Here is a 14,578-nt window from a genome sequence, read left to right on the forward strand (position 1 = left end):
GTGTTAGGATTACAGGCATGAGCCACCTCGCCCAGCCTAAATCTACGATCTTGATATATCTTTTCTATATGCCCATTTATTTTTCCCCCTTTCTTCCTTTTGTGACTTTGTGTGAATCAAGAATCTATTAGTTGGCTGGGTGCGGTGGCTCACGCCTGTAATCCTAGCACTCTGGGAGGCCGAGGCAGGAGGATCGCTCGACGTCAGGAGTTCAAGACCACCCTGAGCAAGAGCGAGACCCCCGTATCTACTAAAAAATAGAAAGAAATTAACCGAACAACTAAAAATATATAGAAAAAATTAGCTGGGCATGGTGGTGCATGCCTGTAGTCCCAGCTACTCGGGAGGCTGAGGGAGGAGGATCACTTAAGCCCAGGAGTTTGAGGTTGCTGTGAGCTAGGCTGATGCCATGGCACTCTAGCCCGGGCAACAGAGTGAGACTCTGTCTCAAAAAAAAAAAAAAAGAACCTATTAGCATTTCATCTGTTTGAATTTTCTGTTATACCTTAGCACAGGGGTGAGGAACCTTTTCATATTGGAAGGCCTCATTAATTCAGCTGTAATCAAATAAAGCCACATTCAAGAAACTTCAATTAGATATATTTAAAAATGTACATTATTTTGCAAAAATGTAACACTATGTACTTAATAATTTCAAAAATGAAAATTATTTGTTAATTTTAAAGTTAACTAACCTTTTAATGACTTTGTTGAGTCTGCTTTTTGTTGGAAAGCATTTGAATATTCAGTTGCAGCATGGAGGTCCACAGTTTCAGTTGATCTTCTAGATGGATATCAGTAATTTGTAACCTTAAGGGTGTCTTGATTAGGGTCAGGTAGGAGAATGTAGATTTGCTGCAATAAGTGATTGAAAAGCAAGAAAGCATTTTTCAGGCATGTTGCTGAGGCATGGGTATTCTACTACATTTTTCTGTATTTCAGTTGGATCTTTCTTAGCATCAGACAATGACTTTAAAATGTCATGGACTGAGAGTTCAATCAATTCCATCTGTAGTTCTTTAGGTGCCTTGGTGATATCAACTAGGTGAGGCTGAAATGCTGATTTGAGTGTGATGTCATGATTCTCAAAGTCAGTGAACCTTTCATTGTGTTCAATTAATAGGTCTATAACAGCTGCGTATTCTTCACATGGTTCGCATATATTATCCTGCTCATCAATGACGTTGGCTAACTGGGGAAAATGTTCATCTAAAATTTCTTTTTGAAAAAATGTTTTGGAAAAAGATAGCTTTTTTTGAAATGCTTGGATTTTTTGCCCCATAATATCAATATATAGACTTAGTTTTACCTTGCAAAGAAATATTCAAGTCGTTTTGATTTGACATATCACACAGAAATGTTGCATTCCTATAGAAATCTTCTTTCAATAATTCATAATGCTGATTCTGTTCTTCATAAAATTTAACTATCTGTTCTTGCAGAGATAAAATTTTGGCTAACACCTGTCCATGCAATAGCCAATGCACTTTAGAAAGATACCGAAAATCCACACTGAATCCCTCATCGTTCAATTACGAAACTGACAGTTACATTTGCATGAATACTGTTAAAAATACTTTTAAGTTGTTGCAAAGTGTCACTTAAAATAGTAGCTTTAGCACAGAGATTTTGCTGATGAAAGACCCTGAAAAGAAATGCGAGCATCTGGATCTGTTAACACATTTTTTATCTGTGCAATAAACCCTTCGTGTTTTCCTGTCACAGAAGGTGCACCGTCTGTATATACACTCACTAAATTTACCAAATGCAGTCCAATTTCATGACATTTTTCTTGAAAGTTGTTGAAGATATCTATTCCCTGTGTGCCGTTCACAGGAGTGTCAAAGCAAGTAACTCTTCATAGCAAAGAAAATCTCCTGTTATGACCTGAATGAAATATAAAATCTGCACGGAGTCAGTAGTGTCAGTTGATTCATCCAAAGTGATTGAATAATATCTATTTTCCTTTTGAATTATTGCATGAACTTCTATTAAATTGAAGGTTATTTCATGCTGCTGATTAGTTGTGATTCTCCTAGAAAGAGGCAGTTGTTTATACTTTGAAATGTTATTGAAGTCTAAGCATCCTACAACTTTGACAATGCATTCTTTCACAATTTCTACATCACTGAATGGCTTCCCTTTTTACCCCAAGTATATAAGCTGCTTTGTAAGTTGCTTCAGTGGCATTATTGCCTTTGTTTTTGCTGCTTTTCATCTTTTAATTTCTGCAGTACAACCTTTCATTCCTCTCCCTCTAATTTAAAATGTTTGTAGTCCTTATGAGTGTTATAATGCTGATGAGCACTGAATTTCTTTAATGTTGATATTTGCAGTACCACAAAGCAAGCAAATCATCTTATCTTTAGCAGAAACAAGATAATATTGCAATTCCCAACCTCATTATTAAAAAATCTGTTTTCTTCCTTCAGCGTTCTCTTGGTCTTGTTTGACATGATGGGCTGTTAAGCAGACAGAATTAAAAAATACTGTCGAGCTGTGCAGCTATTCACAAATTCCACTTCAGACAGAAACAGTGCACCGTTGTCAAAAGCTGATAACAGACTGGCGTACTCAACCCCCATAAACCCTCGCCAACCAGCCTCATGCAGTAGTATAGTGGTGTGCTATAAACCCCACGATAAATACATTGTTGTTATTTCTTAAACAGTCAATAGTCTTTTAAAAAAATTTATGTATGTATACACACTCTTATATGTATATGCAAATATCTAATGTTTTTCAGGTGTCTTTTATATTTCCTACATGTTTATCCTTTCTATTATTTCTTGTTTCTTCTTCCAAACGTGGGCTTCTATCCCATGTCATGTCTCCTACCTGAGTACTTTCAGCATTTCTTGCAGCACATGGCTGCTATAGATTCATTCTCTCAGCTTCTGTCGGCCTGAAAATGTTTTCATTTTGCTTTCATTTTTTATGGTTATCTTTGGTGGATGAAGAGTTCTAGGTTGAAATTTTTTTCTTTCAGTGCTTTAAATATGTTTTTTTCTGTTGTCTTTTGGCCTCCCTTGTTTCTGGTGAGAACTCAGCCATCATTCATATCTTTGTTCCTATAACGTAGCCTGTCTTTTTTCCTTCCTAGTTTTAAGATTTTGTCTTTGATTTTCAGTAGTTTGGCTATGATTTGCCTTGATGTGCTTTTTATGGGTTTATCCTGTATTCTCTGAGCTTTTTAGAACTAAGGGTTAATATCTTTCATCAGCATAAAAACAAAAAATCTTTCATCAGTTTTGGAAAGGTCTTAGCCATTGTATTATCTCTTCTATATTTTTTCCTATTTCTTCTCTCCTCTCCTTCTAGAAATCTAATAACATTCTTTTTAGAACATTTGATATTTTTCCACAGATCTTAATGATCTGAGTTTTTAAAAATTTTTTTTCACTGTTTTTTCTTTGTGTATATCAGTTTGGATAACTTCAGCTATCTTCATGCTCACTGATTCTTTCTAAATCCTGTTAAGCTCAGCAGATGAATTCTTCATTTCTGACATTGTACTTTTTATTTGCAGCATTTCCATGTAGTTGGGATTTTTTGATAGTTTCCCTCTCTCTGTCCCGCATGTTTGTGCATACTGTCCACCTTTTCCACTGGGCTTGTTAACACATTGGCCATCGTGATTTTAAAGTCTGCATCTGGTAATTCCATCATCTGGTTCATCTCTGAGTCGGCTTCTGCTGTCAGTTTTCATGTGTGTCATAATTTTTCATTGCATTGCAGACATTTTGTGTAAAAGAACAGAGATTGAGGTAAATGAAACTTTTCCCCAGAAAATGGTGCGGCTTCCTTCTGTCAGGCGATGAGAGTGAGGGGCAGCTGTTGGTGGAGTTCGTTCACCACTGGCTTCAGATGTTTTCAGAGCGGAACCAGGACTTGCCCTGCAGCGGGGTTTGGAATTTTAGCCCTGGGAAAATTCCAAGGATGTCTTTATGACTTAAAGTCCCCAGCTTTTGGGACTGTGGGCTCTCTCTCTGCAGCCCAGCCCTGCTGGCAGACTTTGGGTTGCTGGGCGACCTCTGCTCTCCTATCTCCCCCACCACTTCCAGGCCTCAGGGGGTCTCTCCCCATCTTGCTTCTTCCCACCCAGTCTTCTGTGGGGGCCGCATCAGAGGGTTGGCAGGTGGGGCAGAGGCATTCTGTGCTGGGGCTCCCTGGGGTTCTGTGTCCCGCCTGCCCTGGCGTGGCCATGAACTTCCACTGGCTTCCCCTCACGCTCAGCCTTGGGGGATCTGCCTCCCACACACCGCCAGAATGGAAGGGCTGCGGGCTTCTTCCCCCAAGAAAGGGCTCGCTGCTGTCTGCAGTTTGACTCCTTTAGGATCCTTTGCATTGTTGGCTCTCAGATGACTTTCCTTGCATTTGATTTTGTTGCTTACTTAGCTTGTTCTAGTCATTAGGGTGAGAGCAACAGTCTTTGTAACTTTCTACATTTTCACCAGAAGTGGACACCTCCTCCTACGTTTTTTTTAAAAAAAAAAAAACAAACATTTTCCCCCCAATTTCTTTTGGAAATTGTCAAAACTACAAAAAAATTGAAAGAACAATACAATTAACATCCACACACCCTTCACCTGGATTCACCAGTTAACACTTTGACACTTTCTGTCTACTTACACAAGTGCGGGTGTGTGTACTTTTGTCCTTTGTTTCCCTGAACCATTGAGAGTAAGTTGCAACCGTCGTAACCTGGATCTCCTACAAACAGGACGTTCTCCTGCACGACTACAGTTGACTTGTCCCTCTTAAAAATTTATCACTGGTGTGACAATAGTGACTAATGCACACAGTCCATAGGCTGTCCATAAAATCTGGAAACGCTGTCAAATATACATGACATTGTCAAGGTCATCTTCAGTCTGTGAAAAATAATACTATCTGCATTTCCAGAGTGATATTTCAGTTTCCTCCAGGTTTCATCACAATGTCTTTTCTAGCTGACTTTTAAAAATCCAAGATCCACTGAAGGCTCAGACTTTGCGTATGACCTGCCTTTTACCTCTTTTCATCTGGAAAGTCTCGCACTTTGTATGGGAGACCTTTTATGACAGTGACATTGAGCCACATCCAGGCCAGTATGTTTGGGTTCAGCCTTATGTTTCCTTGTGATGCTGACTAATTTACAAGAAACCAAGGATCAGGTTTTTCACATGAAATAATCCGGATGTTTCAGTACTTCAGAGGCCACTCAGGACACAGCTGAGGGCCGCCTGCAGCCCGGCCTGCGCCTGCTGGTCCCGGCCTCCCCACCTTCCTCCCGTCTCCCCGCTGCCCCTTTCTCTCAGCCCAGCAGCGTCTCCTGGGCAGTCCAGGCTCTCGGGGCTGGAGTGGGTGGCAGGCCTTCCAGCCAGTCCCACTCAGAGTCTGCCCTGCCTTCCAGATTCTGGTACAAGTCAAAGAGGTCCTCTCCAAGCTGAGCACGCTCGTGGAGACCACACTCAAAGAGGTGCGTGTCGTGGGGCAGTGGCTGGGGGCCGGCGGCTGGGGGTGGGCTGGGGGCTCCCTGGCTGGGGAGGGGCCATGGAGCTCAGGAACTCACAGACCCACCTCCCTCTCTCCCTGACATCCCCACCCTGTGTCTTTCCTCCTGGACGTCCCCTCGTCTTCTGGCCTTTCGGTCTCTGTCCCACCCTCCTGCTCATGCCTCTTGCATGGTTCTTCTCGGTCTGCTGTGACCTCCTGCCTCTCCCCTCACCTCTGCCCCCTCCCCATGTCTCTCTCTGGGCCCCTCCCTCTCCGGTGGCCTCTTTTCTTCCAGACAGAGAAGATTACAGTGTGCGGGGACACCCACGGCCAGTTCTATGACCTCCTCAACATATTCGAGCTCAACGGTTTACCCTCCGAGACCAACCCCTATGTATCCTTCTCAGCAGAGCCACCCTTTCCCCACCCTGCCCCGCCCCTACCCCTGGATTCATGTGGAGGATGGGGGGCCCCGCTAGGGCAAAGGCGTGACCCTGGAAGGGAGCCTCCTGAGCACCGAGGATGGGTGGAGCGGCAGGCTGGCCTCGTGGGCTCCAGGCTCAGACCAGCCAGGGCTGGCCCCACGTGCTGTGTGACCTGGGCTGGGCGCTCAGTCTGTCTGGGCCCTGGCTTTTCTGTGTGCTACAAGGTAGCATCTGAACAGAAGCAGGTTACTTTGCCACTTGGTGCCTCAGTTTCCTCACTTATAAAAGAGGCGTAATAATAGGGCTCATCTCACGGGGTTCTGAGAGGAGCAGATGAGTTAAGGACAGGGCTGGCCCACGCTTGATGCTGATATCACTAGTGCTGTTTGCTTGATAAATGGCCACCGTGTGGGGCCATGAGGCCTATGCATTGTTGAGAGGGCCCATGTCCCATCTCCCCTGTGGCCAATAGCTTTCTGAGAACCAGGGCAGGCTGGGGTCCTCAGGACCGTCCCGCTGAGGCTCAGAGGCTAGGTGGCTGGCTGGCCAGAGCCACAGCACGGACAGGGACAACAGCCCAGAGACACTGAGCCCTCACTCCTTGGGCCATACTGACACAAGCCTTGGACGTGTGGAGACCAGGAAGGAGCAGCCCCTCTGGCCCATCTGCTCTCCCTCCCCCACCCCTGCTGTGTTTTCCTTAACAGGGCAGATATTTAATGGCGATTTTGTGGACCGCGGTTCCTTCTCCGTAGAAGTGATCCTCACCCTTTTTGGCTTTAAGCTCCTGTATCCAGATCACTTTCACCTACTTCGAGGTGAGCTGAGAGGGAGCAGGGTCTGGGGACATTGTGGGGGCCTGGGTAGGGCACTCACTTTGCCTCCTTGAGCCTCCATTTTCTTAACCTGAAAGCAAGGATAATAGTTACAGCCATGATTTATTTGGGGCATTGACTGAGATCACGTCCAGGGCTGCCTCGTAACGTTGAGCAGGTTGTGCACTACACAATGTCATCACACTCAGGAACAGCACTAATATCATAGACAGCATAAATGTGCATGTTCATTATGTCCATTTTCCAGCAGATGGCAGACAGAGGTCTTAAGGAAGAGCCCCTTTTTTCTAATTTGCACAAGGATATGAAACAGGCTCTTGAGTGGCCTGAATCAGGCAAGAAAGTCGAGCTGAGTAACTGAGTGAACAGACCAGGGGCTGAGGGTGGGAGCAGGAAGACTGGTGAGGAGATGGCACCGCTGCCCCAGATGCGGACTCAGTGTCAGATCTGGGCTCTCTTGACCGAAGTAGAGCCCAGAGGGAGGAGCGGAGGCCAAAGGGGCCCTCCGGGTTTTGGGCTAGAGCATCAGGAGGGCTGTGGCTGCCACTGACGGAGATAGGAGCTGGGAGGCTCAGGAGACATGGGCTGGGGTGGGGTCCCAAGGGGGCCATGAACGTGAATTCCGATGGCATTGGACAGGGTGAGCTTGCCTGGGAATGATAGCCGGGGGTGGGGGGGTGGTACCCTGCCCATGGCAAGGTGGGGCGTGAGTGGGAGGGGCAGCCTGAGAGCGGCGGGGGCACTGGGAGGAGGCGGCGAGGGCTGTGTGCTGGGGCGAGGGCCTGAGCCTTCCTGTGGCAGCGCCTGGCACGTGGGACTGCTCAGGAAACCGCTGAGGGGGCCTTATCACAGGAGGTGGGGAAAGGCTCAGGCTAAAGAGTGGGACAGTCAGGCTCTTAGCAGACGCGGGACTGAGCAGCTCCCTGGTCTCCCCCAAGGCCCTGGGCGGGACAGATGCAGCCGGGACGGGGGTGGAGTGTGTGTGTGTGTGTGTGTGTGTGTGTGTGTTTACGTACGTACAGACAGGATGGATGCTTTGTAAATTGTCCTGCATTTTGTTGTGATCCCCCCTTGGCACCTCTAGCCTGGAAGCCCTTGTGGCTGTGTGCCTGTGGATGCTTCTCAGCCTCAGTTTGCTCCTCCAGAAAATGGACTGCGAACGGTGTCTGTACCTCATGGAGTTTCTGTGAAGGGCCAGTGGGCTGAGGGTGCCCGGCAGGGGGTCACCAATGGACCTGGAGCCTAAAGTTTCTCTTCTGTCCCCTTGTTGGCCAGGCAACCACGAGACAGACAACATGAACCAGATCTATGGTTTTGAGGGCGAAGTGAAGGCCAAGTACACAGCTCAGATGTACGAGCTCTTCAGCGAGGTGTTTGAGTGGCTCCCGCTGGCCCAGTGCATCAACGGCAAAGTGCTGGTGAGGACGGCGCTGGGGACCGAGCTCAGGCTCCACCCCCCAGCCACGCCTGGGCAGAGGTGCAGGTGAAGTGCGTCAGGGGCTTGGGGGTGGCGGGCCCCTCCCCTCACAGCGGCCATCCCCCCACCCCCCAGATCATGCACGGAGGCTTGTTCAGTGAAGATGGCGTCACCCTGGACGACATCCGGAAGATCGAGCGGAATCGGCAGCCCCCAGATTCAGGTGACTGGTGGGGTCAGGTGGGCGGCCCTTCCCCTCGGGGCCCCAGTGTCTGCAGCGGAAAGGGGTGGCCTGGGCTCAGGTCTCAGCTGCAGCCACAGCCCTGCCCTTCGCCTCGTGCCCTTGGCGAGGAAGGGCAAGCCTGAGCCTCAGTTTCCTCCCCTGTAACTCGGGGCCTGCACCTCCCTGCTGGGGCCGTGCTGGCAAAGGCATCCGTGACCACAGCGCAGGGCGAGGGCCGGGTGGGCACTAGCACACACCTGTCCTTGTTCACCCCTGAGTTCAGCTGCTGACCTCTGAGAGAAGTACTGGGGCCTCCATTCTAGTGGCGGGGACAGATGGCAGAGAGAATTCTCTCTCTGTCTTTCTCACAGACACACGGTGTAAGTGCTGTGGGGGACACGGACAGGGTGGAGTGCTGCTGGGTGGTCAGGGAGGTGGCATTTGAGCTGACACTGTAAGAGGCGCCTGTCGTGCACAGAGCCTGGCAAGCGCATTCCAGGCACGCGGAGAGGGGTCCCAAGGCGAGGAGAACGTGGCAGGTGGAGGGGCTGCAGAGTGACCGAGGTGGGCAGGGCTGTGCTTTAAGGGCTGACGCTGGACATGAGGTTACCTGGGCTGGATCCTGCAGAGCCCTGTGGGCCTCAGTGTGGAGCTTGGGGTTTGTTCCCAGGGCACTGGGGAGCCACAGAAGGCTTTGAGCAGGCGGGGGACCTGATCTGAGTTGTGATGTTCCAGGCTCCGTCTGGCTTCGGGGCCGTGGTGGGTTGAATGGGGTCTGGAGGGAAGAGCAGTGGGGAGGTCATGGGGGCAGAATCACAGTCACATGTCCCGAGCCCTGTCCACACTGATGTCTCCTGCTGGACCCCCACCCAGGCTGTGCCGTGGGCTGAGCTCCTGGCTGGGTTGGTGGCTTGTGAGTCCCCACCCCTGGTGGCACTTGTCCCTGACCCTCCTCTCCCCACCAGGTCCCATGTGCGACCTGCTTTGGTCAGATCCGCAGCCGCAGGTGAGTCTGGGAGGCGGTTCCAGGGCCAGCGGGTGTGGGCTGTGGACAGAGCGGTTGGGGGGAGTGACAGTCACCCTGAACCCCCGTCTCCCACCTGCCCACCCCCAGAATGGGCGCTCGGTCAGCAAGCGGGGTGTGAGCTGCCAGTTTGGGCCTGACGTCACCAAGGCCTTCCTGGAGGAGAACCACCTGGACTACATCATCCGCAGCCACGAGGTCAAGGCCGAGGGCTACGAGGTGGCACATGGAGGCCGCTGTGTCACCGTCTTCTCTGCTCCCAACTACTGGTATGTCCTGCCTGCCCCACCCAGGGCCTCTCTCCCCAGGCCACAGGCTTTTGTCTTTTTTCAACTTTTTATGATGGAACATTTCAAAGACAGGCAAGAGCAGATCCGACAATTTAATCAATGCCACGTGCTGTCACCAGCCTCGCCAGGCAACTGCCCTGCCCCCACCCCGCGCCGGGTCACCGCAGACCCCAGGCCTCTCATCTTCCTGCCATTTGTTCCCCAGCACGTGGTTGACAGAGCCACTTTTCCTCTTCTTAACGCAACCACAATACCACCTTCACACCTTTAAGAAAGGAGGTGACAGTCCCCTCCTCTCCCCACCAGGTCCCATGTATCACCTGAATCCTCCCCAGTTCCGTTTCTCCCCGGCCCTCGTAAATGTCTTTCTTCAGTTGATTTCTTCCAGGCAGGACCCTAACAAGGGCCACATTTCAGTCGCTTTACCTGTGAGGTCCCTGTCCCCCCAACCATGTTTATTTGCCGAAGACACCAGGCTGCTCGCGCTGCAGTTGCCTGAGCTCTGGACTAGGCTGACGGCACCCCGTGGTGCCCTGTGAAGCATTCCTCTGTCCCCTGTGTCATGTGCCATCAGACGCCAAGTCCAGTCTTGGAGCGTCCTGTCCCCGGCTGTGCCCTGCCCACCTCTGCTTCTCTGGCCCCGCCCTTTTCCCCTCTTCCCTCATCCCGCATCCTGCCGGGCTCTGGGGCCCTGTCTGTCTGTCTCTGTCTGCCACGGCTCTCCCGGGCTCTCCCCGTGTCCCTTCCTCTTCTCTCTCCCGGCCTCTCTGCCCTCCCGCCTCCTCCCCTTCTCTCCCTTCTCTCTGTTTCTCTTTTTCTCTCTCCTCCTCCCCTTTCTCTCTTCCCTCCTCCTGGCCCTTCCTTCTCTTGAACCGCCCCCCCCCAGCCCCTGACCTCCCCGTCCACTCTGCTCTTGTCCCCACAGCGACCAGATGGGGAATAAAGCCTCCTACATCCACCTCCAAGGCTCCGACCTGCGGCCCCAGTTCCACCAGTTCACAGCAGTGGTGAGTCTGCCCTGGGGTCCCAGCCCTCCCAGTCCAGGCCTGAGGGAGGAGGCTGAGCGAGACCATGGGTGGGTGGGGGGGGGTTCTGCACGTGGGTGCTCAGAGGCTCCCCCAAGCCAGCTCCGTTCTGACTCACCTTTCCATCCGTCTGTTTGTCCGTCCGCCTCTGCTCCCGCAGCCTCATCCCAACGTCAAGCCCATGGCCTACGCCAACACGCTGCTGCAGCTAGGAATGATGTGAGGCCACGCATGGGTGGCCTGCGTCCCAGGGCCCCTCCCTGCCCACCGGCCCCCAGGCCCCAGCTGGTGGGGGAGGGGAGGCAGAGCAGGCCCCGCCCCAGGGCAACGTTGGACCCCCTTTTACTTTGTAAAGTTTGTATTTATTCCCCTTTAGGTTTGCAGAGGGGTTGGGGGCAGAGTCAGGGCTGGCTAGAGGGGCTGCTCCCCGGACAAAGAGGAGGGCGGTGGAGCAGCTGGGGCTGGGGGCTCAGCCCGGGCATTCTGGAGGGAGGCCAGCCTCAGGCGGGGCGGGGCCGCGTGGCCGCCCTGCCCCTCGTGTGCATGGCTCCCCCCACTAAAGCAATAGGGCCCCGCCATAGGAAGACCCCCAGAAAGAGGGTCATCAGGGAGGCCTCGCCTGTACCCTCCAGGAGCCCCATGGTGGGGCTAGACTGGGCCCACCCCTCCCCAGCTATTTTATGTCTGTAATTAAATATGTTAAAATAAAATCATTATTGTACGTCAGCTTGTCTCGGGTAGTGGAGCCCAGGAGCTGCCCACGTTGGGGTAACCCTTTCCCCAGGAGAAGGCGAGGGAAGGGGAGGCCACACGGTCCCACCAGCTGGACAGGCCGTGCCAGGGGCTGACGCCCAGGCCGTCTCGTGTCTGCCTGGCGTAGTGGGCTCTTGGGGGAGTTCTGCCCCCAATGGAAGGGCCCTGCCACCTGTCTGTCGCCACCCGTCTATCGTACTTGGGGAGATGCGGCCCGGTTGGGCCCACAAAGCTGGGAGCAACCCTCACCCTTTCCTCCGCCCGTCCCCGCCAGCTGGCGCCCACTGCCCTGCACCCGGCCTGCCCATGGGTGGACCCCGCTCAGGGTGGGCCCAGCCCTGGTTCTTGACATCGTGCCATGAGAGCCATGAGACAGATAACCTCCAGTTGCCAAGGGGAGGGGGGATTCTGTACCACTCCCCACTGGCTCCGTGGTACCGAATCCCACCCTGGCGGCCCGGCCTCGGCCCTGCAGAGAGATCCTGTCTTCAGGGCTGATCCCTGGACTCAACTTGCTCTAGGGAGGTGTAGCCCTGAGGGCAACACCTGGAGGGCGGAGTCCGGGGAATATTTTGGCTCCATTGGTGGCCTGCCAGGCAGAAATGAGGCGACCACACTCCCAGTTCTGCTTGGGCATCAGGGGTGCTAGTGAGCCGCCTTCCTGGGATGGGCGGCGGGGCGGGCTGCCGTTCAGGGCGGCTTCAGGAAGACAGGTGTGAGTCTGGGTCACCAGTGCCCATTCGCACGGGAAAGACAGGAAGGTGCCTCAGACCTCCGATGGGATTTGGCCAGGTGGGAAGCTGGAATGTTCCCAGGCTCTGGTGTGGTGGCTCTGTTCCGCTGCTGCAGTTCAGGAGGTCCCCAGCCACGCTCACAGTCACATGCTGGAAGGACTCCCAGGACTCAGAAAAGCCATCACGCTCATGGTCAGGTTTAACCTGTGACAGGACAGAAGTTAAAAGTCTGCAAAGGGAAGAGGTGCATAGGGTAGAGTCCAGCAGAGACCAGGCACAAGCTCCCAGCTGCCCTCCCCCGCTAGAGTCACGTGGGCAGCACTCCCTTCTCCCTGCACTGATGTGACCAGCACGTACTGGAGTGTGGCCACCTCCCTAGACACTCTGACCCTGGCCTCAGTGTCCAGGTTTTCACTGGGGGTTGGTCACAGCGACTGCCCAGCCCACACGGCTGACCACAGCCCCACCATAAATCACATCCTTAGATGACACGGTGTGGCCCAAGGCCCCAGAAAAACGATGACAGTCTTATCAGGGAGGACATTCCAAGGGCTTCCAGGTGACCTCCCAGGAGCCTAAGCTTTCTCCGGCAAGGCTGATCCTTCCTGCACAGCTGCGTAATAAACCACACCACTGACTTTAAAAAACGTGTGTCGCCGTCTTTCTCAGTTCTGGCTCACCTGAGGACTCGGGCATTTGTAGTCTGGTGGCATCTGGGGCCAGAGTCATGTGAAGACTGGCCTGGCTGATTCCATGACTGGCGACTGCCGTGGGATGTTAGCTGGGCTGTCCCTGGAGCCCCTGCACGTGGCCCGGCGTGGCAGCTGGGTCCTGCCAGGAGCATCCTGGATGCCCAGGGAGAGCCTTGGAGGTCACAGCACATCACATGTGCCGTGTTCTGTCAGTCCATGAGTCACTCAGGCCAACCCAGGTCTAAGGGGCTGGAGAAGCCGACGCCACCTCTCGCTGATGGTGTGACCAGAGCAGCAGTGGGATGGGAGCCACTGGAGCAGCCTCTCAGCGGGCGCCACCTGCCATGCCAGCCCCACCGAGACTCACGGTGACGTCCTTGCAGAGGAAGTTTATTTTTTTTAACTTACGATTGAAAATAAATGTGTAGGTTGAGCCCAAAATGCTTGGAATTCACATTAAACCAAGAGATGCAATTTTTCCTATAGGAAGGGGCCCATACTAGCATTTATTAAATCTGTCACCTGCCTGGCTTTATGTGGTAAGGACAGTCAATTCCAGATGGCATGCTGTTGGCATTCCTCAGCGAGTCCTGCTTGGATCTTTTTCAACTTTTTATTTGGAAACAACTTGAAACTGAATAAAAACTTGCAAGAAAGGTACAAAAGACACCCATGTACCCTTCACCCAGATGTACCTATTGTGAAACATTTTGCCCTGAATGCTCAAATGCTCAATGGCGCGCGCGCGCTTTGTGTGTGTGTGTGTGTGTGTGTGTGTGTATAACCATTTGAAAGTATATATCCCAGAGTATCTTTTTATCTTTAGACTTCACTGTTGTTTTTCGCCATGTGCACATTTATTTTTATGACTTCAGATGTATCAGGATTTATTTCTTTGTGCTGGTGTGAGGGTCGGGTTAGGATGTCTTTCCGCACACCCAGGCTGCGGGGAAGTTCCCTCAGGTTTCTTTTGGTATTTGTGCAGTTTTCTTCTTTACGTCGGGATCTATTTGGATTTCCCTCTGGTACCTGGTATGGGGGATGGGTCTAATTTTATCTTTTTGCAAGTAGCCGTTGGAAGAGGTTTTGCTGTGAGTGCTGAGAGGGACTCCCCACTAGGGGAGGAGGTTAGAGGAAGGTTAGGGTCACCAAGCGGGGATGTGGAAGACACATGAGGAGGTGGGGGAGACACTGAGATCAGGTGCAGATTCCATGAGTGTGATGATGTCAGAGGACACCAGAGTGTTGCACGGTCTGGTCAGGAGCAGATGCCAGAGCCCCAGGAGTCATGGGCATGGACAGCAGGCCCCAAGAAGCCCCACCACCCACAAAGGAGGCTGTGAAGGAAAGGCCAGAGAACCAGGAAGGGGTCTCAGAAGCCCCCCACTGACCAGCCGGGACCCAGGTTCTCTCTTCCTGTCTTTCTCTTGGTCCATTTCTTTTCTTGTTTGATTTTATTTTGTTGAGACAGGGTCTTACTCTGTTGCCCAGGCTAGAGTGCTATGGCATCATCACAGCTCACTGTAGCCTCAAACTCCTGGGTTCAAATGATCCTTCTCCATCAGCCTCCCAAGTAGCTGGGACTACAGGGGCATTGCCACCACACCTGGCTAATTTTTTTAACTTTTTGTAGAGATTGGGTCTTGAGGCCAGGAGTTCGAGACAGGCTTGTCTCGAACTC

The 14,578-nt window shown here is 51.9% G+C and overlaps 1 protein-coding gene across 2 annotated transcripts in view; it reads left to right on the forward strand.

Annotated features, from left to right (window-relative positions):
• Nucleotides 1-11,422, forward strand: part of PPP5C (protein phosphatase 5 catalytic subunit) — a 33,674-nt gene extending 22,252 nt beyond the window's left edge. The window contains exons 5-13 of one of the 2 annotated variants that reach the window (XM_069458513.1): nucleotides 5,396-5,461; nucleotides 5,774-5,872; nucleotides 6,616-6,721; nucleotides 8,015-8,157; nucleotides 8,292-8,379; nucleotides 9,345-9,385; nucleotides 9,494-9,672; nucleotides 10,619-10,700; nucleotides 10,879-11,422. In XM_069458513.1, coding sequence (XP_069314614.1) covers nucleotides 5,396-5,461; nucleotides 5,774-5,872; nucleotides 6,616-6,721; nucleotides 8,015-8,157; nucleotides 8,292-8,379; nucleotides 9,345-9,385; nucleotides 9,494-9,672; nucleotides 10,619-10,700; nucleotides 10,879-10,941 — 867 coding nt within the window. In that variant the 3' untranslated portion in view covers nucleotides 10,942-11,422. The remainder of the gene's footprint in view (nucleotides 1-5,395; nucleotides 5,462-5,773; nucleotides 5,873-6,615; nucleotides 6,722-8,014; nucleotides 8,158-8,291; nucleotides 8,380-9,344; nucleotides 9,386-9,493; nucleotides 9,673-10,618; nucleotides 10,701-10,878) is intronic. The other variant, XM_069458515.1, reaches the window with a different exon arrangement.
• The last annotated feature ends 3,156 nt before the right edge of the window (nucleotides 11,423-14,578 follow it).

This window comes from Eulemur rufifrons, chromosome 24, assembly GCF_041146395.1.
Source record: "Eulemur rufifrons isolate Redbay chromosome 24, OSU_ERuf_1, whole genome shotgun sequence".
NCBI lineage: Eukaryota > Metazoa > Chordata > Mammalia > Primates > Lemuridae > Eulemur > Eulemur rufifrons.